Source organism: Nicrophorus vespilloides, unplaced genomic scaffold, assembly GCF_001412225.1.
Source record: "Nicrophorus vespilloides isolate i.1.1-1 unplaced genomic scaffold, Nicve_v1.0, whole genome shotgun sequence".
Taxonomy (NCBI): domain Eukaryota; kingdom Metazoa; phylum Arthropoda; class Insecta; order Coleoptera; family Silphidae; genus Nicrophorus; species Nicrophorus vespilloides.
The window spans coordinates 178,948-199,254 of record NW_017100084.1 but is presented as its reverse complement, the minus strand read 5'-3'; the positions used below and the strand labels follow the sequence as shown (position 1 = coordinate 199,254).

General features: G+C 38.1%; 3 protein-coding genes across 7 annotated transcripts; 2 read left to right on the top strand and 1 right to left on the bottom strand.

Moving 5' to 3' along the window:
* Positions 1-215: 215 nt before the first annotated feature.
* Positions 216-4,524, bottom strand: LOC108567064 (WD repeat-containing protein 35). Its single transcript, XM_017927270.1, has 14 exons — positions 4,501-4,524; positions 4,330-4,441; positions 3,794-4,236; positions 3,574-3,736; positions 3,376-3,515; positions 3,104-3,322; positions 2,783-3,050; positions 2,460-2,730; positions 2,175-2,409; positions 1,381-2,103; positions 1,116-1,328; positions 717-1,061; positions 536-660; positions 216-481 (listed from the first exon to the last, which is right to left on the bottom strand). The coding sequence occupies exons 1-14, from the start codon at positions 4,522-4,524 to the stop codon at positions 310-312; spliced, it is 3,453 nt and encodes a 1,150-aa protein (XP_017782759.1). The 3' UTR covers positions 216-309.
* Positions 4,525-5,384: 860 nt separating this feature from the next.
* LOC108567108 (solute carrier family 12 member 8) lies at positions 5,385-8,064 on the top strand. 2 transcript variants are annotated; one of them, XM_017927379.1, is made up of 10 exons: positions 5,385-5,424; positions 5,474-5,657; positions 5,715-5,895; positions 5,949-6,094; positions 6,155-6,389; positions 6,451-6,887; positions 6,951-7,247; positions 7,308-7,445; positions 7,503-7,681; positions 7,741-8,058. In XM_017927379.1, the coding sequence occupies exons 2-10, from the start codon at positions 5,481-5,483 to the stop codon at positions 7,901-7,903; spliced, it is 1,953 nt and encodes a 650-aa protein (XP_017782868.1). In that variant the 5' UTR covers positions 5,385-5,424; positions 5,474-5,480; the 3' UTR covers positions 7,904-8,058. The 2 variants fall into 2 exon arrangements, with proteins under 2 accessions (XP_017782868.1, XP_017782867.1); XM_017927378.1 differs by having other exon boundaries at positions 6,951-7,445; positions 7,741-8,064.
* A 190-nt stretch (positions 8,065-8,254) lies between these two features.
* On the top strand, positions 8,255-19,356 carry LOC108567088 (putative DNA helicase Ino80). Of its 4 annotated transcripts, none has more exons than XM_017927341.1 (18): positions 8,255-8,657; positions 8,718-9,076; positions 9,165-9,476; positions 9,538-9,869; positions 9,945-10,258; positions 10,319-10,434; positions 10,488-10,663; positions 10,876-11,078; positions 11,130-12,061; positions 12,139-12,364; positions 12,429-12,556; positions 12,624-12,791; positions 16,246-16,404; positions 16,468-16,570; positions 16,641-16,723; positions 16,788-16,992; positions 17,058-17,213; positions 17,258-19,356. In XM_017927341.1, exons 1-18 carry the CDS (start codon positions 8,489-8,491, stop codon positions 17,554-17,556), a joined length of 4,440 nt encoding a protein of 1,479 aa, XP_017782830.1. In that variant the 5' UTR covers positions 8,255-8,488; the 3' UTR covers positions 17,557-19,356. The 4 variants fall into 4 exon arrangements, with proteins under 4 accessions (XP_017782830.1, XP_017782829.1, XP_017782831.1 ...); XM_017927340.1 differs by having other exon boundaries at positions 8,256-8,657; positions 16,779-16,986; XM_017927342.1 differs by having other exon boundaries at positions 8,256-8,657; positions 16,779-16,992; positions 17,270-19,356.
* Positions 19,357-20,307: the final 951 nt, after the last annotated feature.

Here is a 20,307-nt window from a genome sequence, read left to right as displayed (position 1 = left end):
TTTGCGTACCATTAAATATATAACACTGTTATAATAGTTCCTGTTATGATAACAGCGCATAAATGAGCATGCATTAATTAATAACTATCAACCACAAATATATTCAAATATCTACTAATAAATATCTCTACATTTATTAGGATCACAACTATAATTACAATTATGAGAATAAAATAAATTTAGCTAAATTATTAGCTAAATCAAGTCCACTAAACTTGTAATGCAGTAAATTTGTTGTATAATCATTATATTGGTCCTTGAAGCATTTCTATATTGTAGATCTATAATTTAAAGACGCAAGTGCAAGAATTAAATTGCCGAATGGCACAAAGGACAAAATTTCCTGAAACTAATGTATTTCTCTAATGCGACGTGATGGCAAGTCCTGCAAATCCACTGGGATTGATGTCGATTCAAAATAGGTTCACCAGATACAATGCAATTAGTAAATGTAGAGTTGCATTCTCCACAAATGGTGCTCCTAAAACATGGATATTACAGAAACTACAGATAAATGTATGTAGCATTATGTTACCAATCGAAAAGAGCGTTATTACAATGTGGACACTTTCTCTTCTTCAAATGATCATCACAAGGCTTATGCAAACTGAAAATATCGAAACATAATCGCTGGCACTCTGCTAACTCTCCTTCAGTCAGCTAAAGAAAACAGATTAATTTAAAATAAAATAATTGCTTCCATATAGCAAACTCACTGGTAAAGATTTCAATTTGATGAAAGCTGTGGAACAGACTCCATAAGCTTCATGTTGACTAGCAATCAAAGCAAGTAAAGTGTACACCTCGGTTTCATTGATGTAGTTAGTATATTCCTGTAGCTTGAAAGCTATGTTCATAGCCTCTTTGAACTTGTTAGCATACAGATTCTCTTGCGCAAGAATCAAATAGTGATATGCTTCAGCGCCTTTCCAGATGTTGTCTTGCAAATCGAGATTCACATCAGTCGAGACGCTCGATTCCGTTAGAAGCGCAGCGTATACGAACAGTTTCTTAACACTAATAAGTTTTTTCATTGGCCTCTTTGACTCTTGAACTGCGAACTGAAAACAAGGAAAATATTAATCATTTGTTTCCAATACTTTCAGTTATCCAACTTTTAAGGCCAGCTCTGAGGCGTCGCTGAAATGTTTCGCCTGCATGTTGATCTCAACTGCATTAGTCAGCATATTTTGCTCGACCAAATGTAGAGTATACTTCTTGAATAAAACGTTTATTTGAGGCAGGTCGTATTTCGTAGCAAGTTCTATAGCCTGATCCCATTTATTGTGCAGAATGCACAGATCGACTGCTGCTTTTATGTTGCCCAACTGAAATTTGATATAGATTAATAAAAACCTATAACGTTTGAAATTTGTATACTTTAATTAGAGCCTTAATGGCTACAGAGTATACCGCATCTGATGCGAACAAATCCGCTATATTCTGTAGCAAAGAATCTCCCTCCGGTAACGAATCGATCATCTCCTGTAATGCCTTGTAATCTTCTAGATGGTAATAACACTCGATCATCTCATGGCGATTCTTCGCTAGTTCATAGTACTCGACCGCCGCTGTCCAATTGTTGAAGTGCGCAAAATAATCAGCAGTGGAATTGTATGCGACGTTCAGTACTAAATCAGGAGCGGACACTCCGTTTTTCATGATTTGTATCACCCTAAACCAGTCGCCCAGTGTCTGTCGAAGGATTAATGCTAAGTCCCTTCTATCAGATTCGATGTAGAACTTTTCCGCCTTGTCGAACTCCTTAAAGTAGGTGGCTATGCAAGCTTTTCGAATGGTTTCGTTATTAATACCGTGCAATCGCTTCACGAATAATATACCGCAGTAGTCCAGAGACCTTATAAAGGCTGATTCTGCTACGGTCAAGTTGACCTCCTTCAATGCGGCCTCCGCCAACAATCTCCACAATCTCGGATGAGGATTATCTTCTATGAATTCAGCCGCCTCATTAATACCAACCTTCTCCAACAACTGCCTGGTATCTCTTAAACTCTTCACCTCCAATTTTAAAATATGATCGCTGTTCATCTTTTCCGGATTTTCCATAACTTCATCTAACAGCACAGCTTCAATTTCCAAATCCTAAAATGTATATAATTTATAGTATATCGTTATTGAGCGTATCAGTGTCGTTGACTAAAGTTATTTAATACTTGAAAACTGCAGATGTAGCCGGAACTAGAAATCGGCTCTTCAGGATTAACACCTTTGAAAATATACATTCTAGTTTTCTCCATAATCGCCAGTGATTGGGGATTATCTGAAGCCCAACACATGGCCCAAACGTCTTTTCTCTCCATCTTATTCAAATCTGGATTACTTCTTGTTATATTCTCCGTTAAATCGAGCACCGTCATTATACCTGACACATCTATGATTGAAATACGCCTGAAAATTTGATTATATCATAGGCGAATAATAATTTAGTTTAAACTCACGTCGAGTTGCAGTTTATTGCCATTTTGTGTGGACGAGAACCAATTTTGTAGCGATTGCATAGCGCGCAATGAGGTAACGCGTAGTGTTGCAAATTTCCAGATTCTCTACCTATGACCAGAGCCCTATCCGAAGCAGCAATGCAACATATTGGATCGTTGGAAGGCTGCAAGCTCACCGGCAATTCTACATTTTGTTCCAAATCTTGGATAACTTCCACAGCGCCCGAAGGGTTGTCATCAATATGATACAATCGACATTTCATACGATGAGCTTAAATTCAATTTATTAAACAAAGCATTTGAAGGGAAGTTAAATTAATTACTTAATAAACTGTAAGACTTCGGTGTTTTATACTGCCACACCAAGAAATTATTTTTTGACGCTGCGAATACATGAGTGGAATTGATGGCAACAAACTGAGGTTCAATATCTATGTATTTTCCATCAACTGGAGTTCCCAAGGTGTTGCAAAGTAGTAAACCGTATTGTTGCTCTTTTAATTCATTATCCGTATCGGATTTTGTAACTAAAACGCAATGATCGCCAAAAGCAGCGATTCCTATCAGCACAGGAACATACCTTGAATGACACTAAATACCCAAATATAAATACCGTAAATACTTCAACTGTGGACTGAAATTACTTGATTATTTGTTATGTCCCAAAATGTTATACAGACTCCTGGCTTTTGTGGTCTACATGATGTATAAACCACAGTTTTCTTGAAGTAACACCATTTATAATTTGGACGAATATTGGCGAAGTATACGAATGAATCCACGGCTAAGGCCACTCGTAGAGAACCTCCTTCCCAGACGCAGCAGGATATTGAATGTCCCGGTACTTTCAAAGTACGCAAATGCTATTTTTTAATTAAATTTAAGAAAAACTTTAACTTATGTTTAATATACGTACATCACCATAAGGACTGTAAAACTGTACAACATTACTCTCTTTATCCGCTTCAATTTGTCGACCGGTTACAGCAATTAGTGTTCCATTGTGGTTCCAGCTACAATACACCGCATTCATACCTGTATCCAATATGACCGGACCTACAATGATTGTCGCGTATTTGTAAATAAGTCGCTCAGTATAAATAAGTATACGCACTTGGGTCGCTTTCATTATACATGAGTTGCATCCGTCCATTTTCATAGCAAATTGCTAGGCAAGGGCACAAGGCATGGATATAACCATGCTTCCCATTATACCAATCCAAACCAACAACGGCAACAATATCTGTAGACTCTAAACATTGGACTTCCAAACGCATCTAAAGCAAGTTTATAATCAAACTATATACATAGTTTTTAAGTAACAAATAATTTACAACAAAGTTTCCTTGATTGTCATACAAATGAACTTGACCATTGTGCAAGCTGAAAAGTAGGAGCTTTCCATCTGGAGACCATTGCACACTGGATAAGTGGACGCCTTTTAGTTCCTTTCCCCAAATTCTATTTCCATCCACAGATCCAACAATCACAGCCCCATCTTCATATATAATACAGATCTTTAATCCATCATAACTCCAACACATTCCAACAACAGTAGACTTTTTCCTGTTATTTATCATCTCCTCATACCAAGCCCCTTTGTATAACATCCATACAATAATAACGCCGTTTTGATCGCTGGTTGTGAGCTTCTTATGGGTCTCATTCCAAGTGATCACTTTGATATTCTCTGTGTGACCCTCAAGTGTTTGATTCATGGATAAATTACTGGAGGCTGCAAGACCTCTTAAATTTGGTCCTGCACCAGCTTCATTACCTTTAATTGATAATTAAAAACTCAAGCTTATTACTTAATTTTTTAAATTAAATTATAAAACTAATGTTACAACTTTTTAATGAATTATAATACCTGAATCCAATTTGAGGACTTTCAGTAAGCCATCCTCACCACCAACAGCTATATATCCATCTTCAGCATTCCATGCAATGCAATGCAGTTTTGTATTGTTTGGTATGGCAATCTAAAATATTTGTTGCTGTTTTAATTCACATAATTATGGATAAATTATTATTTATTTACCTTTTTGCTTAAATATATGAACATTTTTCGAGCTCTAAGAAACGGTTTGTTTACGTTTGATGGTTGGCATGGTAATTGAAGAAGCAATCTACCTGAATCTACCTGTTACCTGAAACAGGTGAAATCATTTTTTTTAATTTCATTACTTTTACATCATTATACATATCTGTTAATTGATTTGAATTACCATCAAATGCTGTAAAAATTAAATAAGAATAAATGATAATATAATGAAATTTAAGTTTGATTTTATTTCCAATATCAAATTGAGACCAACAGATGGCACTAACAAACAATTCAATCAAGTAGATGCATAACTGTTAGTAATTATATGTTTAAGACAATATAATTAACGAGATTACTGCATAATATTTGATAGTTATTTTAAAATTTAAATTATATTTTATTTAGGAAAGTTGTGAATAAACTAGTAGGGACATCTGTAATTCAATAAATATTCAACATTGCTGTTTTTGTTTTTACATCGTTTTTTTATATCAATTTCATCTAAATTGCAATTGAAATTAGTTAGGTAAAATTGTATGCAAATTGCACTTTATGGGAATGTATCTATGGGATTTATCATTGTGAATGATTTATGTGACATCTATGAGAGTCTAGAATAATATATCTATGACGTGCTAATGGTGTCATGGTGGACAAGGACCAGCCGAAAAAGAAGAATAGTGGGATGGATAGGCTGTGTTTTACTTTATTTATGCAAATGAATGATGTCATCTCTCTGACAGCTGACACATATTCAGATTATTTCCTATTTAAATATGTAAGATAATATGTGATACTCAGGGTTTCAGAGATAAAAATCTTATAATGAATCCGAAAATAAAAATCTCTTATCTTTTGTGATAAATATATATATATAATATATACCTATACAATTAATGAATTTTTGCACTTCAATTGGTAAGTAATCATCAAATACGCGCTTGTTGTTTCATGGAGTTCATTGTAGAATTATCATGGAAAACAATACAAATAATAAGAATGTAGACTGGTCCAGGTATGGTTTAGGCAATGAGAATGCAACCAGATCTCGAGGGAATACAGGGGGCTTTGTTGACTTAGGCAATGAGTATGCATATGGCGCTGGAGGACATCAAGCATCTGGAGCTAATGAGTTGTTTGCTGAAGAGCAGGTGCTGTATCAATATTAGCTTCTGTAATGTCTGTAATTGTGTTTATAATAATCATAGGGTGATGTGCCTTGGTGGAAGTCAAACTTCTTCATATCACAACCAGTTCTGTTTGGCACCTGGGATGGTGTATTCACATCATGTTTGATCAACATATTTGGTGTCATTGTATTCTTGCGGTCTGGCTGGATTGTAGCACAGGCAGGAATTATAAGTGCTGTACTAATTGTTTTATTTACAGGTATTTATTAGCAAATATCCAATTGGAACTGTTCTAATTAGATTCATTTACAGTGTTTGTTGCTCTCATATCAGTGCTCTCAGCTGTTGGAATCTGTGAGAGATGCCGTATGGAAAGTGGAGGTGTTTATTTCTTAGTTGCACATGTACTTGGATCCAGGTTTGGAGGCTCTCTTGGTCTTCTATATTGTTTTGGTCAGGTATGGCAATCATAAGGTAATCGTAATAAAGAATAATTTATAATTAACAAATTCTTTTAGGCTGTTGGTTGTGCTTTAAATGTATTAGGTTTTGGTGAGTCAATTGCAGAATTATTAGGTGTTGGTGATTCTAAATGGGCAGTCAGAGCCATTGCCGGCGCTGCAGTATTGCTACTAAGTGTGATTAATGTAGCCGGTGTGAAATGGGTGATAAAATTGCAATTCATTTTACTTTTAATATTGCTGTTGTCTGGATTGGATTTTATGGTTGGCAGCTTTACACATGCAGAACCAGGTGAAAAATTGATTGGATCATAATGTAAGTTTCATTTGTCATTACCTTAGTTCGATTTTAGAGAACGGTTTTAACGGGTGGTTGATGGGCAACTTTGGGGAGAATTTGTGGTCTGACTACAAAGAGGGTTACAGCTGGTTCACAGTTTTCGGTGTGTTTTTCCCCACTATAACTGGTATCTTGGCTGGGCTTAACATGAGCGGTGATTTGAGAGCACCTTCGATTAATATACCGAATGGAACACTTTCCGCTATAACCACAGGCACCTTTTTATACTTAGTATTTGTGCTATTTTTGGGCGCAACCTGTAGCAGGAGTTACCTGATGACGGACTTCACGATAGCAGCTACCGTCTCTGCCGTCAATGTTTTACTCTTGGCTGGCTTATATGTGTCTTCTATGTCTAGCTGCTTGGGTGCCATGTATGGTACACCCAGAGTATTGCAGTCGATCTCACTCGAAAACGTCATTCCTGGAATTGGAATACTAGGAATGGGTGTATGTATTCTCAACATCTACTAATCGAATCCTAAATTAAATCAATTAAATCTTTTTCTGCAGCGTGGTCCAAATAAAGTGCCTTTATATGCGATGGCTGTTGTTGCCGTTGTGACTTTAACTTTTATATTAGTAGGAGAGATCAACACGTTGGCTCCAATAGTAACAATGCCTTATTTACTAACATACGCTTGCATAGACTACTCGTACTTTACACTGGCGCAAACATTCGATTTGCAACACCAAAGGGAGGAAAGATTTATACCGAGGAAGCAGTCGCAATCATTGAATGGAGGTACTACTCCATCGGACGATCTGGACAACTTGTTCCCGGAACGCACCCGTCACAAGACCCTGAGGGTAATAAATACCAATAATATCAATTACAATAGCTATTATACTACATTGATTTATTCACAGGCTGATTCGAGTTCTGGAACTCCGAGTACACCGGACGATAAAGATGAAGCCACCCCGATTGTACCGAAAGCCCACATTCATTCCAAACCGAAGAATTGGTATTCCAGTCTGTGCAATAGATGGTTTTCGCTGTTCGGCGTAAGAACTCGTAGTATAAAGTATTGAATCGCTCTATAATTCATGCATCTTTTACAGGCCGCCTTGAAAATCTTCATTATGTTCCTGGTCAATTGGGGTTATGCTTTGATTAGCATTCTGGCTGTATTCTTGGTGTGGTTATACATAGGCACTGCCAATCCGGCTGTGAAGCCGGGTCTCGCCGCTGAATTCCATTTCTTTAAGTGGCTTAAAACTGTTATTCTTAGATGTTGCGGGTAAGTCTCATCTCAATTTGCAGATAAACAAGCTTTTATATTTACATAATCATTTACAGAAGGCGCGTCCATGAATACGAACAAATTGTCGTTACTCCGATTCATCGTAACATTGATGTTACATCAGCACAATTGAATGAGGATAACGAAGACTTCGCTTCGCGAAGAAGGTACCACCAGTCCGCTACCGTTCATGGCCATATGGTTCATATAGACGACTGACAACCAATATTATCATTCGTTTAAAACCGAGAGGCTTAAATCAATTTTTCTTAATTAATAAATGTATATAATATAATTTATATCAATCACCAATGTAATAATTTATTTACAATACTAATAAGAAATCTACATAATATGCTTATAATTGTTACAATGATTATCTATATCTCTTAATACCTAATAAATGATTTATCTTCAATAAACACATCGAAGGACGTTTTATTTCTGTTATCTGCAATCATTAATAACTTATTTCCATTTATTGATCGGTTATTCAAAACTGCATAGTGCTGCCATCTGGGGAAGTGTGGGCGATGCTTGTATCAGACAGTTTTTGAAAACAGTACTGCATATTATTATATTTGATCTGCTTGGAATTTCTCCGGTAATTAGCAATGTGAAAACAAATTAAAGTTTTATAAGACGGTTGTTCGCAACCAATTGAATAAACTTCTTATATCGACGTTTTTCATAAGTGATTATTTTAAGAACGTACATGTCTGCAAACAGAATTTACAAGCGAATTTCTATCTCTATTTTGAGGTTATATCATAAGAATTGTTTATAGTTTTTAAACTAATAAACATGGATAAACCATCCACCTCTGGGGTCGCTAAGCCCGTACATGTACAGAGACTAGAGCGAGCTTTAGACTTAAATGTGTTCATGAGGAATTTTAATCCAAATATTACTGCTAGTGATCCAGAGGATGAAATCTTTGGCCCTGACTCCAATTGGGATGATGTTCTTAAAGGTAATTAGTATTACAGTGATTGTGTTTATATACTATAACTGAATATATATTTGTCCACAGATGATGATGCTGGTGAAAATCCTTATGTTAATTCAGATATTATGGATATGGAAAGAGCTTGGTTAGTCGAACTAATGCAAGAAATGTCTAATCCTGAAGAAGAAATGGAAAGCAATACAACAATAGCTGAAGATATAAACAAACTGTTAAAACTTCATAAACAAAAGAAAAAGATTGCAACAAATACTAGTCCTGAAGTACTAGACCAACATATGTATTATGGTGCAGGGCTGATATCAAATTTTGATAAGTACCATGAGAATAAAAAGCTCACACAACCCAAGCCCACTAAGAGAAAGAGGGATGAATCTCCAATGAAACCAAGCAGTTTATTACCAGATATGTTTCATGAGATACAGGTATGCCATATTGAGTATATGAGTATTCTCTGATTTGTTCTGTAAAATAATTGTTAATAATAATAATTCTAACCCTTGGAAATTTTAGGAAGGTGATGTTGATCTGTACTTGGATAACTTTGATGTACAAGGTATCTTAGATGAGAGTCCACTAAAAATGGAACCACCCGCTAAGCCATGTACCATAACCAGGAAAGGAAGGACAAAGAAGTTCAAAGATGAAGAGTCCAAGCGAAAATGGGAGGACATGATGATGATGAAAAGGAAGAAGTCATATTCCAATATGATTAAGAAGGAGGTTGGAAAGCAACAGAGAGCAAAAGTTAACAGACATAAAGAGGCACTTCTGCAGAACAAGAAACTGGCGATGGCTTGTCAGAAAGTGCTACGTAATAAAGCTGTAAGTGTGTTACTCAACAGTATTATTCAATATTTACAATCCAATATGTTATTCTTATTAGCTACAATCTGCTCGCACCGTCAAAGAGTTGCAGTGGCGTATGAAGCGATTATCGAGAGAGAATTTGGCGTATTGGAAGCGTTCTAAACGTGTCGACCGCGAGATACGACGGAAACTGGAAAAGGAAGCTGAAGAACAACGAAAAATTGACTTTGAATTAGTCGAAGCAAAACGGCAGCAGAGGAAGTTGAACTTCTTGATCACCCAGACAGAGCTTTACGCTCATTTTATGTCTAAGAAGATCGCAGCCGAATCCGATGTTGAATTCAGGATTTTAAGTCAGCTAGAAGAAGAGAAAAATCCACGACTTGCAAGTATCGATGATTACAACAGGTATAAAAATTCGTAACTCATAAATGTGCTGTTATGTTAATTATTGTTTTTAAACTCATCATTTAATTATTTCAGTGATGTTATGAAAGCAAAAGCTATCAAAAATGCCCAAGAAGCAATTCGCCATGAGAAAGCTAGGACAAAACAATTTGATCTAGAAGCAAACATACATCGGGACTGTGATGAATCTAAGGTTTATGATACTGTAGACGGGGAGTTTAGCCAGCCATCAATATTTATGGGAACATTGAAGGCCTACCAGCTTCGGGGCATGAACTGGTTGGCGAACTTGTATGATCAAGGTATTAGCGGAATTTTAGCAGACGAAATGGGTCTGGGAAAGACTGTACAAAGCATTGCATTTCTGAGCCACTTGGCGGAAGTACAAGGTAGGAATATAGATATATCTCTAGATGACATGATTTTATTTCTTAACGTGTATTGTTTAGATTTATGGGGACCATTTCTGGTGATATGTCCGGCTTCGACGTTGCATAATTGGCAACAAGAATTTGCTAAGTTTGTTCCAGACTTCAAAGTTGTTCCATACTGGGGAAATATTGCGGTATGGTAGAATGCAATAGCCTCGTGGAATACATTATAAGTTCTTGTTCTTAGGATCGGAAAATTTTGAGACAGTTTTGGCACCAAGACGGTATGCATACTAAGGATGCTGGATTCCATGTCGTGATCACCAGCTACCAAATTGTTATCTCCGATGTTAAATATTTCAACCGCTTTAAGTGGCAGTACATGGTATTGGATGAAGCTCAAGCAATTAAAAGTACAAGCAGGTAATGAACATTGTGCAAAAAAATGCACTAAAATACACGAAGGGATGACATTATATATTACTTAAAGCGATTATTTTTCTTGTTATATCATTATTGAATTCGAATTGGACGTTAGATGACTGAGCAATTAATAATTTTGAGCAATTAATAACTAAAATTAAATTTGTAGATTGTATGTATGGTGTTTAAATTCCGCTTGTAAATATTTACAGTATGCGTTGGAAAACATTATTAGGTTTCAACTGTCGCAACCGACTTTTACTCAGCGGAACACCTATACAAAATAGTATGGCTGAACTATGGGCTTTGCTCCATTTCATAATGCCCACACTCTTCGATTCACATGAGGAGTTCAATGAGTGGTTTTCGAAAGATATCGAGAGTCATGCGGAGAACAAAACCGGCATCGATGAAAGTAAGTAAATATAATCATAGTCAAACATTTTCCGTAATGAATGATCTTCAGAGCATCTATCGCGACTGCATATGATCTTGAAGCCTTTCATGCTTCGACGAATTAAGAAGGATGTGGAGAACGAGCTGTCAGACAAGATAGAAATTATGGTTTATTGCCCATTAACCACCAGACAACGCTTACTATACATAGCTCTTAAACAGAAAATACATATAGAAGATCTTTTACATTATACAGTAGGCGGTGGTGATTCTCATAGCGTTGACAAAAATTTTACTTCGAATTTGATGAACCTAGTCATGCAGTTCAGAAAAGTGTGTAACCATCCTGAGCTCTTCGAGCGGCGAGATGCGAAGTCCTCGATATTCTACGTGCCTCAAACATACCAGGTTCCGCATTTAATCTACGATTACAACGTCCGACAAGAAAACTGGAACGTTATTCAGAAGTACTTCATATTTACAAAAGAATACATAGCTAAAGCGATCGAGGATCCTAGTAGCTTGTTCAGATTTTGCACGTCCTTGCAAATGTCCCCTCAGGACATGTATAATGTATTCCAGGGGGATTTGTTAACTTTATGGAGGTGCTTCTTTGACGTATGCAAGCAGAGCATTCGCGATTATGACCGATCCATGTGGGTTAAGCGAAAATCTAAATGTAAATATATTTTGGATCTGTCGACCTCCCTGCGAATGTCCACTCCAGCTATACTGAGTAGTCCAGCACTAAGCGATTTTGTCTTTACCTTCAACAATTCTGCTTCGAAAATAGTATATAAATACGACGATTATTCGTTGTACGCTATCCCAGAGACCATCGAGCATAGAAATATCAGGTGCCGTGGCAGTGAGGACGATGCTGAGGATTCCGAAGCAAAATTAAAATCGATGCCCGAATTCCCGCACATCAAGAGGAAACCGCAAGAATTCAAATGCCAGCAGATCGCAATGCCCGCATTTTTGTTCTCATGCATGCCAAAGGTGAATTTCAGAAAGGACACCGACGACGGCGACCTGCACCAAAAAACCAACGGCCAAGTAATATTTTCCATTTCAAGGTATCCACGCGACATCCGTCGCTGTATTGCTGCTCCAGGAGGGCGGCGTATGATTTCACGAGGCACATAGAAGATTGGTCATGGACGTCCCTCAATCATAAATGGAGCCAATCAACGGGCAAAGAGATGTTTGTCAAAAGGAACAAGTATCTGCATCCCGTGGTGCCGTCTGGCCCGATTGACGTGATCACACCTCCGAATGGATGGTCGAATATAACAATTCCCGGTTGGTTTAAAATGAAATATGAAAAAAAAACAAAGGGAAACTAACGATGAAATTGGTTTTTCAGATAAGGAGACGCTGGTTACAGATTCCGGGAAGCTGTTCGTACTGGACGGACTTCTGAAGAAACTCAAGGAGGAAGGCCATCGCGTATTGATTTATTCGCAGATGACGAAGATGATCGATCTGCTTGAAGTAATTAAACTCTCTGATTATAACCACTAAGGCGTCGGTGGTAACTTTGCTTTTTGTTTGATTTCAGGAATATATGTGGCACAGGCATCATAAGTACATGCGATTAGATGGCTCCTCGAAGATCTCTGAGAGACGAGACATGGTCGCCGATTTCCAGGCCAGGACTGATATCTTCGTTTTTCTTTTATCTACAAGAGCTGGGGGGTTGGGTATCAACCTGACAGCCGCCGATACTGTAAGTATAATAATTTTCAACATAATTTAACGATGAATTAATTAGTAAAGGTAAGTGCGTGAGCTTGCAACTTTATATATCAATAGATATAATTTATTATATACAAAAATAATAGAAATACATTCAGTATATATTCATTTACATAATTCAGCAAAATGTGGTCAATCGTCAATTCGAAATAATGTGGACGCATCATTCCATTCTGTTAACACGCATAGTAATGTAATATTGTAATTTCAGTAATTTATCAGTAATAATAGTTAAAACATACAGCTATTGAAAATACGTAGTAAATATGTCTACCTCCGAATAATTCGGATGACTGACCTGCAATCTATGAAAAAAGAAAGAATAAATGCAATTTCTCGTTTGACTGCACTTTTCCATGTATTTTAAGATATACTTGAACAAACAGAAGTAAATTTATTGACCATTACCAAGCTTGGTACTATTGTATTATAGATTTTAAAGCTCATATTTTATTACATTTAATTAATCTTTGAAATGCATTTCATTAAATCTATAAAGACAACAAAACATAATTTAGTCCAAGAAAACATATTTTTAATATTGATATATTAAATAATATACATAATTTGTATATTGATGCAAAAAAAAGTAAAATGAAACAAAGTACAGAAAATGTACTTTTTTATTTAAATCATACTAATTATGTTTTAATTTATTAGATATGATTATATATAGACATATTTTTGGACGGAATATTTAAAATTCGATTTAATCAAAGTTACAGATTCTATAATTAAAGTTATTAACTATTAAACATATTACATCTACTTTGATAATGACTACTATCGATATAATTTGGATAATTATAAGAAATTATTATTTTTTTCATTAAACGTCTAATGTACGTTTAATTATAAAGGGTGTCCCAAAATTTACGCAAGATTCGAATTAAATAGAAAACACAGTTTTTATCACAATCACTAAAAACTGTGTTTTCTATTTAATTCAAATTTTGCGTTAATTATGGGACATCCTTTATAAACATCGAAAATTGCTAGTAAGTATATGAAATGTTCTGATATTTTTATATGAATTTGGTCTAGTGTTGTAATAAGCTTTTTTTAAAAATATTAGTTATTTAGTTTTTATTTATATAATACAAATAGTCTTATTGGCAATATTGGATGATATGTTGATATATTTCTATATTATCTAGTGCTTGGAGCTTGAAGCGAGTAAAAGTGATCTACGACTTTCGTTTTTTTTTCTTGTATTATCCAACTATATAGCCGTACTTAATTCCTTCTGTATAATATATGTATTACACATGCACGGAGTCGGGGCTATGGGAAAATTGAAACGCGATCGTTTTGTGATTAAACTTTTCAGTCACATACAAAACGTATGACCTTGTGTGGTCCGTGTCCTTCCCGAAATAATAAAAAAAATAGTGTATGTATAAGTGGACGTCTTGAATATTATGACAATAATGTGTAGAACGCGTGTTTGTGCAATGAGTAAATGGTAAACGGTGGATCAACCGAATATGCAAATGACGTTACGCAAGTCGGCCTGTTATGCGATTGGAAAGGAAGGGGTCTCATCTTGGATGATGCGGCGGAAAGAAAGGAATCAGAAATAAATAAGCGAATGAAAAGAAGAAACCGAAATGAAGAAGACGGAGACGAAGAAAACAACAGATAGTGTTTGGGAATAAAGGCAAATGACGTGTAATATTTAAAACATGTGCCTAATGTTAACGGGCCCGCTGTCCACGTATGCCTAAAAACACTCTGGGAGAATCGAAGCGGCCAGTTCTCAGCGAATTCTACGCATTCCTGATGACCAGTACCCGAATGTCTGTTGGTACCCTCCATCCTGCGCCGGAATATATGACCCTCGGAAATATGCATTTTTCGATGTTACCATTGGCCGCGCCGTGATTTCGCTTAAATGCCATCGATGTCCCTCCTTTCTTCCGTTCCCCTGCGCCATTCAAGAATGGAAAAAATGAAAACAATACGCCAAAAAAAAAGGAAAGAAAGAACGAACGCAAGAGGAAGAGAGAGAGAAAAGTAGCCCTGAAACGCTTTTCAGGCGATTGTTCGTCGGGGGTGGATTAGCCGGTATAATAGATACACGATCCTCGACAACACGTGCTCCGGAACGCGGGCAGGAAGTGGCTTCGGAACTACTCATTATATCCGGTTCATTATTCGAGTTGAATCTCGGCACTAAGTGGTTGCTCGAATGCATCTGTTACAGGATACTTGGACACGTGCATTTTTCAGCTCGTGTTTTCCCTCGTAATTACGCGTTTATTACGTAACTAGCGCGCGCTATCTAGATGCTCGCGGCTGCGGTGCCGGTAACGAAACACCCTTATACGCCACCCACGACAACGAAACCCTCCACCGGTCCTTCATAGATAAATCGAAAAACAACAACAACACCTACGAATTATTCTTGCTTCTGCGTGTATGTCTTTCGTTTGTTGTTTTCGTTTCGTTATTTGCCCGGTCTACCTGCGGACCCCGGATCAAATAATTTGTCGCGACATTTTTTGGCAAATGAACAATAAGTTCAGAATGCTGGGACGGCGTTTGTGTAAAAAGGGATCGCCAGGATTCCGGGCGGCGGGAATGCGCGCACAAATTAATTTACTTTGTTCTTCCCTTTTTAATCCGCCACCCGAAATAAAGAAAAGAATGGAGGCGGAACGCAAAAATGCGGCGGACCGAGCGAGAACGAACGGATTGCTACCCCGAACCCCGGGGCCCATGGAATGGGAGGAAGATGTAAAAGGAGGCAACAAAGAGGATAAATAAAATCGCAGAATCTCTTCCAAATCCCGGGCCCAAATTGCTTTCCCTCCGCTTCCTCCCTACACCCATTCTTTCTCACAATCCCATTTTACGCGATTAAGAGACGCCGTCAGGATTATCTATTCCAGTTTGATGAACCGGAAGGAGCAATTCGACTGTGCCAAGATAGCGCGTAATGCCTTGCCACCCTGCACTTTGCAAATATATCGACATCAACGGAACAGGCCTAACCCAATAACTAATTACTCCTTAAATTCCGCTTGGCAGGACACTTGAAGCTCTCCTATATAGACTCAGATCATTGAACCCCTCGCAATCCGACGCAAATCTTATGGCACAAACAAACTTGCTTTAAATTACTATTACTCCAAATCTACCATACTGCATTAACCAACCAACTTAAGATTTTTAATCCCTATATAAAATCACATTTTTTTATTTTGAATTTTAAACCGTTTAATTAAATCAAATATAATAATTGGTTCTTTAATATTTATTGAAGTAATTTTACTTATTTAATTTTAAAAATTAAGTAAAAATATATTTTTTTTAAATTGGAATTAATTTATTTCATTTCATTAAATTAGAGCTATTATATGTTCTGTACAAAATAGGTGATTTATACTGTCTATATAATGAGGATGAATAATTCTTTTTAGGTTATTTTCTACGACAGTGATTGGAATCCAACAGTTGATCAGCAGGCTATGGACAGGGCTCATAGGTTAGGGCAGACGAAACAAGTGACCGTTTATCGGTTGATCTGTAAGGGTTCGATCGAAGAGCGGATACTGCAAAGAGCCCGCGAAAAGAGCGAGGTAAGTGTTGATATTTATGACAATAGCAGGGAGGGTTTTGAACGTTGCGTTTGTTTGTTTCAGATCCAGAATCTGGTTATAAGCGGAGGAAACTTTAAACCGGAAACGCTGAAACCCAAGGAAGTAGTGTCTCTGTTGCTCGACGACGAGGAAATCGAGCTGAAGTGTAAGTGAACCATGGGGGGTTGTCTCTGAAAATTATTTTTGCTCTATTTTTTCTTTTTGTGTGCTTGCAGATCGTCAGCGGGCTGAGGAGAGGAAACACATAGAAGACATGCGGGAACTGGATCGGAAGCGAAAATATGCGGCCACCTTCAAGGTATTTATAGTTGTAGCCGATTGTCGTTCTATGCATATTAAATAAGTAACATTAGAATGCACAGGTTGCCACCACCACCGTAGTCGTGGAATCGAAGAAGACCAAGACGGAGCCGACTCAGGAAAGCGGCAACGAGGAACAATGGATATGCGCCGACAGTGTCCTGAGCAGCCCACCACACAGCGAAAATTCGGCTGACGTTCAAACCACATCCGATGATCTTACCGATGCGAGCGTCCTGGACATCGATACCTGGGACACGAGTAACAGTAATTTGCATGCATCACAGGCTTTAGTCGTTAATGCCCAATTTTTTTCCCTTCTCACATTACAGAAATATTCAACGCTTATCCGCAGGGGATTAAGGTTCGCAATCCGGCGAGGGGGTCGACGAAGCGGGGGCGGCCGCGCGGTTCGCGCCGCGTCTCTGCCCTTGGCCGTTTCACGACTGTTGTCAATCCAGCGCAATGCACAACCTCCTCCTCGAATGGTACGAGACATGTTCCAATTTAATTCCTTTACCCACCCTAGTAGTCGATGTTTCAGATCCCAGCGAGCCGGGCCCTTCGACGGCGCCTTACGTACCCTATGAATCGCCGGTCGCCACCCCGAAAGCCGGAAGTTCAACGGCCTCATCGGGATATACCCGGAACGCAACGACCCGCCGCGGTCCCGGCAGACCCCGACTAAAGCCTAGCGGACCCCCGAACAATGGCACGCGCGGATCCTACAGGCCGCGTAAACCCGCGCGCCCCTTGCCTGTACCTTTACCAACCGATGCTGGACCAACCTACACCTTCCCGACTCCACCCGATCAAGACTACACTTTCTGACAAACGCTCCAACCCCCATTACCCTTGCACAATATTCAACGGACTTCCATACAGCGACAACCTCGGACCATACAACCCGCGCAAACGCGCGCTACTATCACCAGTACAGCTACCATCGGACGCAACAATCAGCTACGTATTACCGAAACTACTCGACCAAGGCTACAACTTATAAAACCTTCTATTCCCATAACTATACCATATCAATATACAGCGGATACAACTATATCTCCTATTCCAGCAGGTCGCGAACTTCCTCCGGACCCTAGTCGCGTCCTCTATCAACGGGCTCAGCGCCCATCTGCAACTATTCGAATCTACCCGACAAAGACTACAACTGCTGAGCAACCCACTGCAATTCCCCAATTCACACATACAATAGTGAAGGAATCTCAAAACTTCGGCGTATACGATTCTTACAAGCCGCGCAAAACCGCTCAACCATTCCAGGTACCACTTCCAATAGACGCAGCGTCCACCTACATCTTACCAATACTACCCGATCAAGATTTCAATTCCTGACAGACCCACACCCAACACACGTTACACACTCAAAATATTTTGCGGAACCTCGAAAAACGCCACGCGCGTCTCCAACAAGCTGCGCAAATTCGCGCGGCCCTTGCTACAACTACAGCAACTGCAACTGCAACTAGGCGCAGCGCTCACTCAACTCCTTCAAATTCTACCCGACCGAGATTACAACTTATAAAAAAGCTACCCACAGCTCCCGTTAAAGAAACAAAACATTAAACATCATTCCAAGATATATTTATATATATGTACGTAATGTAAGTATTGTAATTATTAATTTATAACATATGACCTATAAATCCACATACATCGTATGCCACAGAACGTGTGAATGTAATTAATTTAAAAAAATAACTGGAAAAATATGTGTGATTCATTTCATAAGGAGGCTAGAGAGGAAGAAGAGTTACCAAATCGCGCATTTCATTCTAGTTTGATGTATTTTGTTTTGTCTTTGATGACACACAGAAAGCGAAAGTGATTGTGAAACGGTTCGGATCATCCTACATCCCAAATGTGGGTGCATCCCATCGCCATCCGCCGCGCGCGGACCTTACGTAACGGAACTACGTTAATTCGAATCATTAACGGATCGCCATAAACGTCGCATCATTATTATTCGTAACATTTATATGTGCACGTAATTTTCTGTGTGTTATTTTTTCCTCTATTTTTTTTTGCCGCCGACCATCGTCCATGGATGTAATTGGTCCAATTACCGGAGTCACCGTATACGTTTATTTCTTTTTTATTTGTTTCGTTGTTGATGTTTTGTTTTGTATCGTTTTTTTTTTGCGTAATAATCAAATAATGGTTGCGTTTGTTTCCGGCGCTGTAATAGTTCCCACGCCGTCTCGTTATTGGTGCATCATCGTTTTCCATTGCACCCAATATCTATTTGCTCTTCTTTCGATATAGTTATTCGCTAAGGGCATAAGCCTATCGATGTGTTGTTCTCGGTGTAACCTTTATTAAATGTAACATATTAATTTATATATAACTGTCTGTTAGTGCAATATATGTACAAGTATATAAGTGCTTCAAGCCTATTGATGTTTGATATAATGTTTAATGAATATATGTATTTATTAGAACGCATTAAATAGTAATCAGTAAATACAGTCATGGAGGACTCAAATTGTTAATGCATTGAACAAGAAATCCATAAGTTGTATACATACTGAATTTAGTATTAATAGTTTATAAATATCTAAATATCAATATTAATTTGTGTTCATGGTATAATTTGTTTCATTGTATCATTTGTAGATGGATGTGTATATATATCAGTAGGATAATAAAATAAAATTACTAAATAATGCATAGATTTTTATTTTTTTAACCATTTGATCGAACTGTATTAAATGCTGACCTTAAATGGTCACTTAAGAGTGACTTCTATACTTAAATTTACAAATAATGATCTAACTAAATATAAATTTAAAATATTGATCTAAAGTTCATATTTTCATGATTCATCAAATATAATGAAGATACCTATTTTGTAACCTTGTTGTAGTATTAAAATTACTTCCCATCAACATAGGTTTATTATTGTACATAGACTTTTGATATAGCTTAACCGAGGCTGTTCCACCGCTGCAGCTGGTTAAGTGATAACATTTAAGGATGGCCTAGACTTCACGCGGCGGTTCTTCGAGTGGTGGATGATGATGATGAACCTCTCAAAAGTTCAGCGACTGGAAATGCGTACACGGGCACCGCAGACTGCCGACTATTCTGCTCAAGAGGTCTGAGACAAGAGATCTAAATCTGTACGATGGCTCGAATGCTGCTGATGCTGACGCCGCGATCGGGCGTCGTGACGCCCCGCTCACGTGACGTCGCGGCGCATCGTTACGTTGACGATTACTAAAGCCGCGGCGTGTGGAAAGAAGGCAGTGAACGTTTTCCGCCGGCTGGAACCTTGGTATGCCGGGTTCCGTAAGATTCGCGACCGGCGCCCAGTTTTTCGGCGCATTAGGAACATCACTCCAGGGCTTTGCACTGAGCACCACCCGTAAGAAGGATACACGACGTCTTTTTATTTCTCTCTCAGACTGTAGCTTAACCTTGAGAAAAACTTCTGCATGTAGGCTACTGGAAATAGCTCGGGACCCGAATTCGCCAACTGGAAGCATTGAAGATGCCGTTCGCATGGTGTGGGCGCGAGGGCACCCCAGAAATAAAGTAAATCCAATCCGCGCACGTATGTTC

What these genes read in the sequence shown, in the direction of transcription:
- LOC108567064 (XM_017927270.1), bottom strand. Translation starts at nt 4,524, where the DNA reads ATGTTCATATATTTAAGCAAAAAG. An exon ending in AGTCCTCAAATTGGATTCAG is followed by an intron (nt 4,237 to 4,329) that starts GTATTATAATTC and finishes TATCAATTAAAG; the next exon opens with GTAATGAAGCTGGTGCAGGA. An exon ending in TTTACAGTCCTTATGGTGAT is followed by an intron (nt 3,323 to 3,375) that starts GTACGTATATTA and finishes ATTAAAAAATAG; the next exon opens with CATTTGCGTACTTTGAAAGT.
- LOC108567088 (XM_017927339.1), top strand. Translation starts at nt 8,489, where the DNA reads ATGGATAAACCATCCACCTCTGGGGTCGCTAAGCCCGTACATGTACAG. An exon ending in ACCTGACAGCCGCCGATACT is followed by an intron (nt 12,792 to 16,245) that starts GTAAGTATAATA and finishes AATTCTTTTTAG; the next exon opens with GTTATTTTCTACGACAGTGA. An exon ending in TACCTGGGACACGAGTAACA is followed by an intron (nt 16,993 to 17,057) that starts GTAATTTGCATG and finishes CTCACATTACAG; the next exon opens with AAATATTCAACGCTTATCCG.
- LOC108567108 (XM_017927378.1), top strand. Translation starts at nt 5,481, where the DNA reads ATGGAAAACAATACAAATAATAAGAATGTAGACTGGTCCAGGTATGGT. An exon ending in ACTAATTGTTTTATTTACAG is followed by an intron (nt 5,896 to 5,948) that starts GTATTTATTAGC and finishes ATTCATTTACAG; the next exon opens with TGTTTGTTGCTCTCATATCA. An exon ending in CTTTACACATGCAGAACCAG is followed by an intron (nt 6,390 to 6,450) that starts GTGAAAAATTGA and finishes GTTCGATTTTAG; the next exon opens with AGAACGGTTTTAACGGGTGG.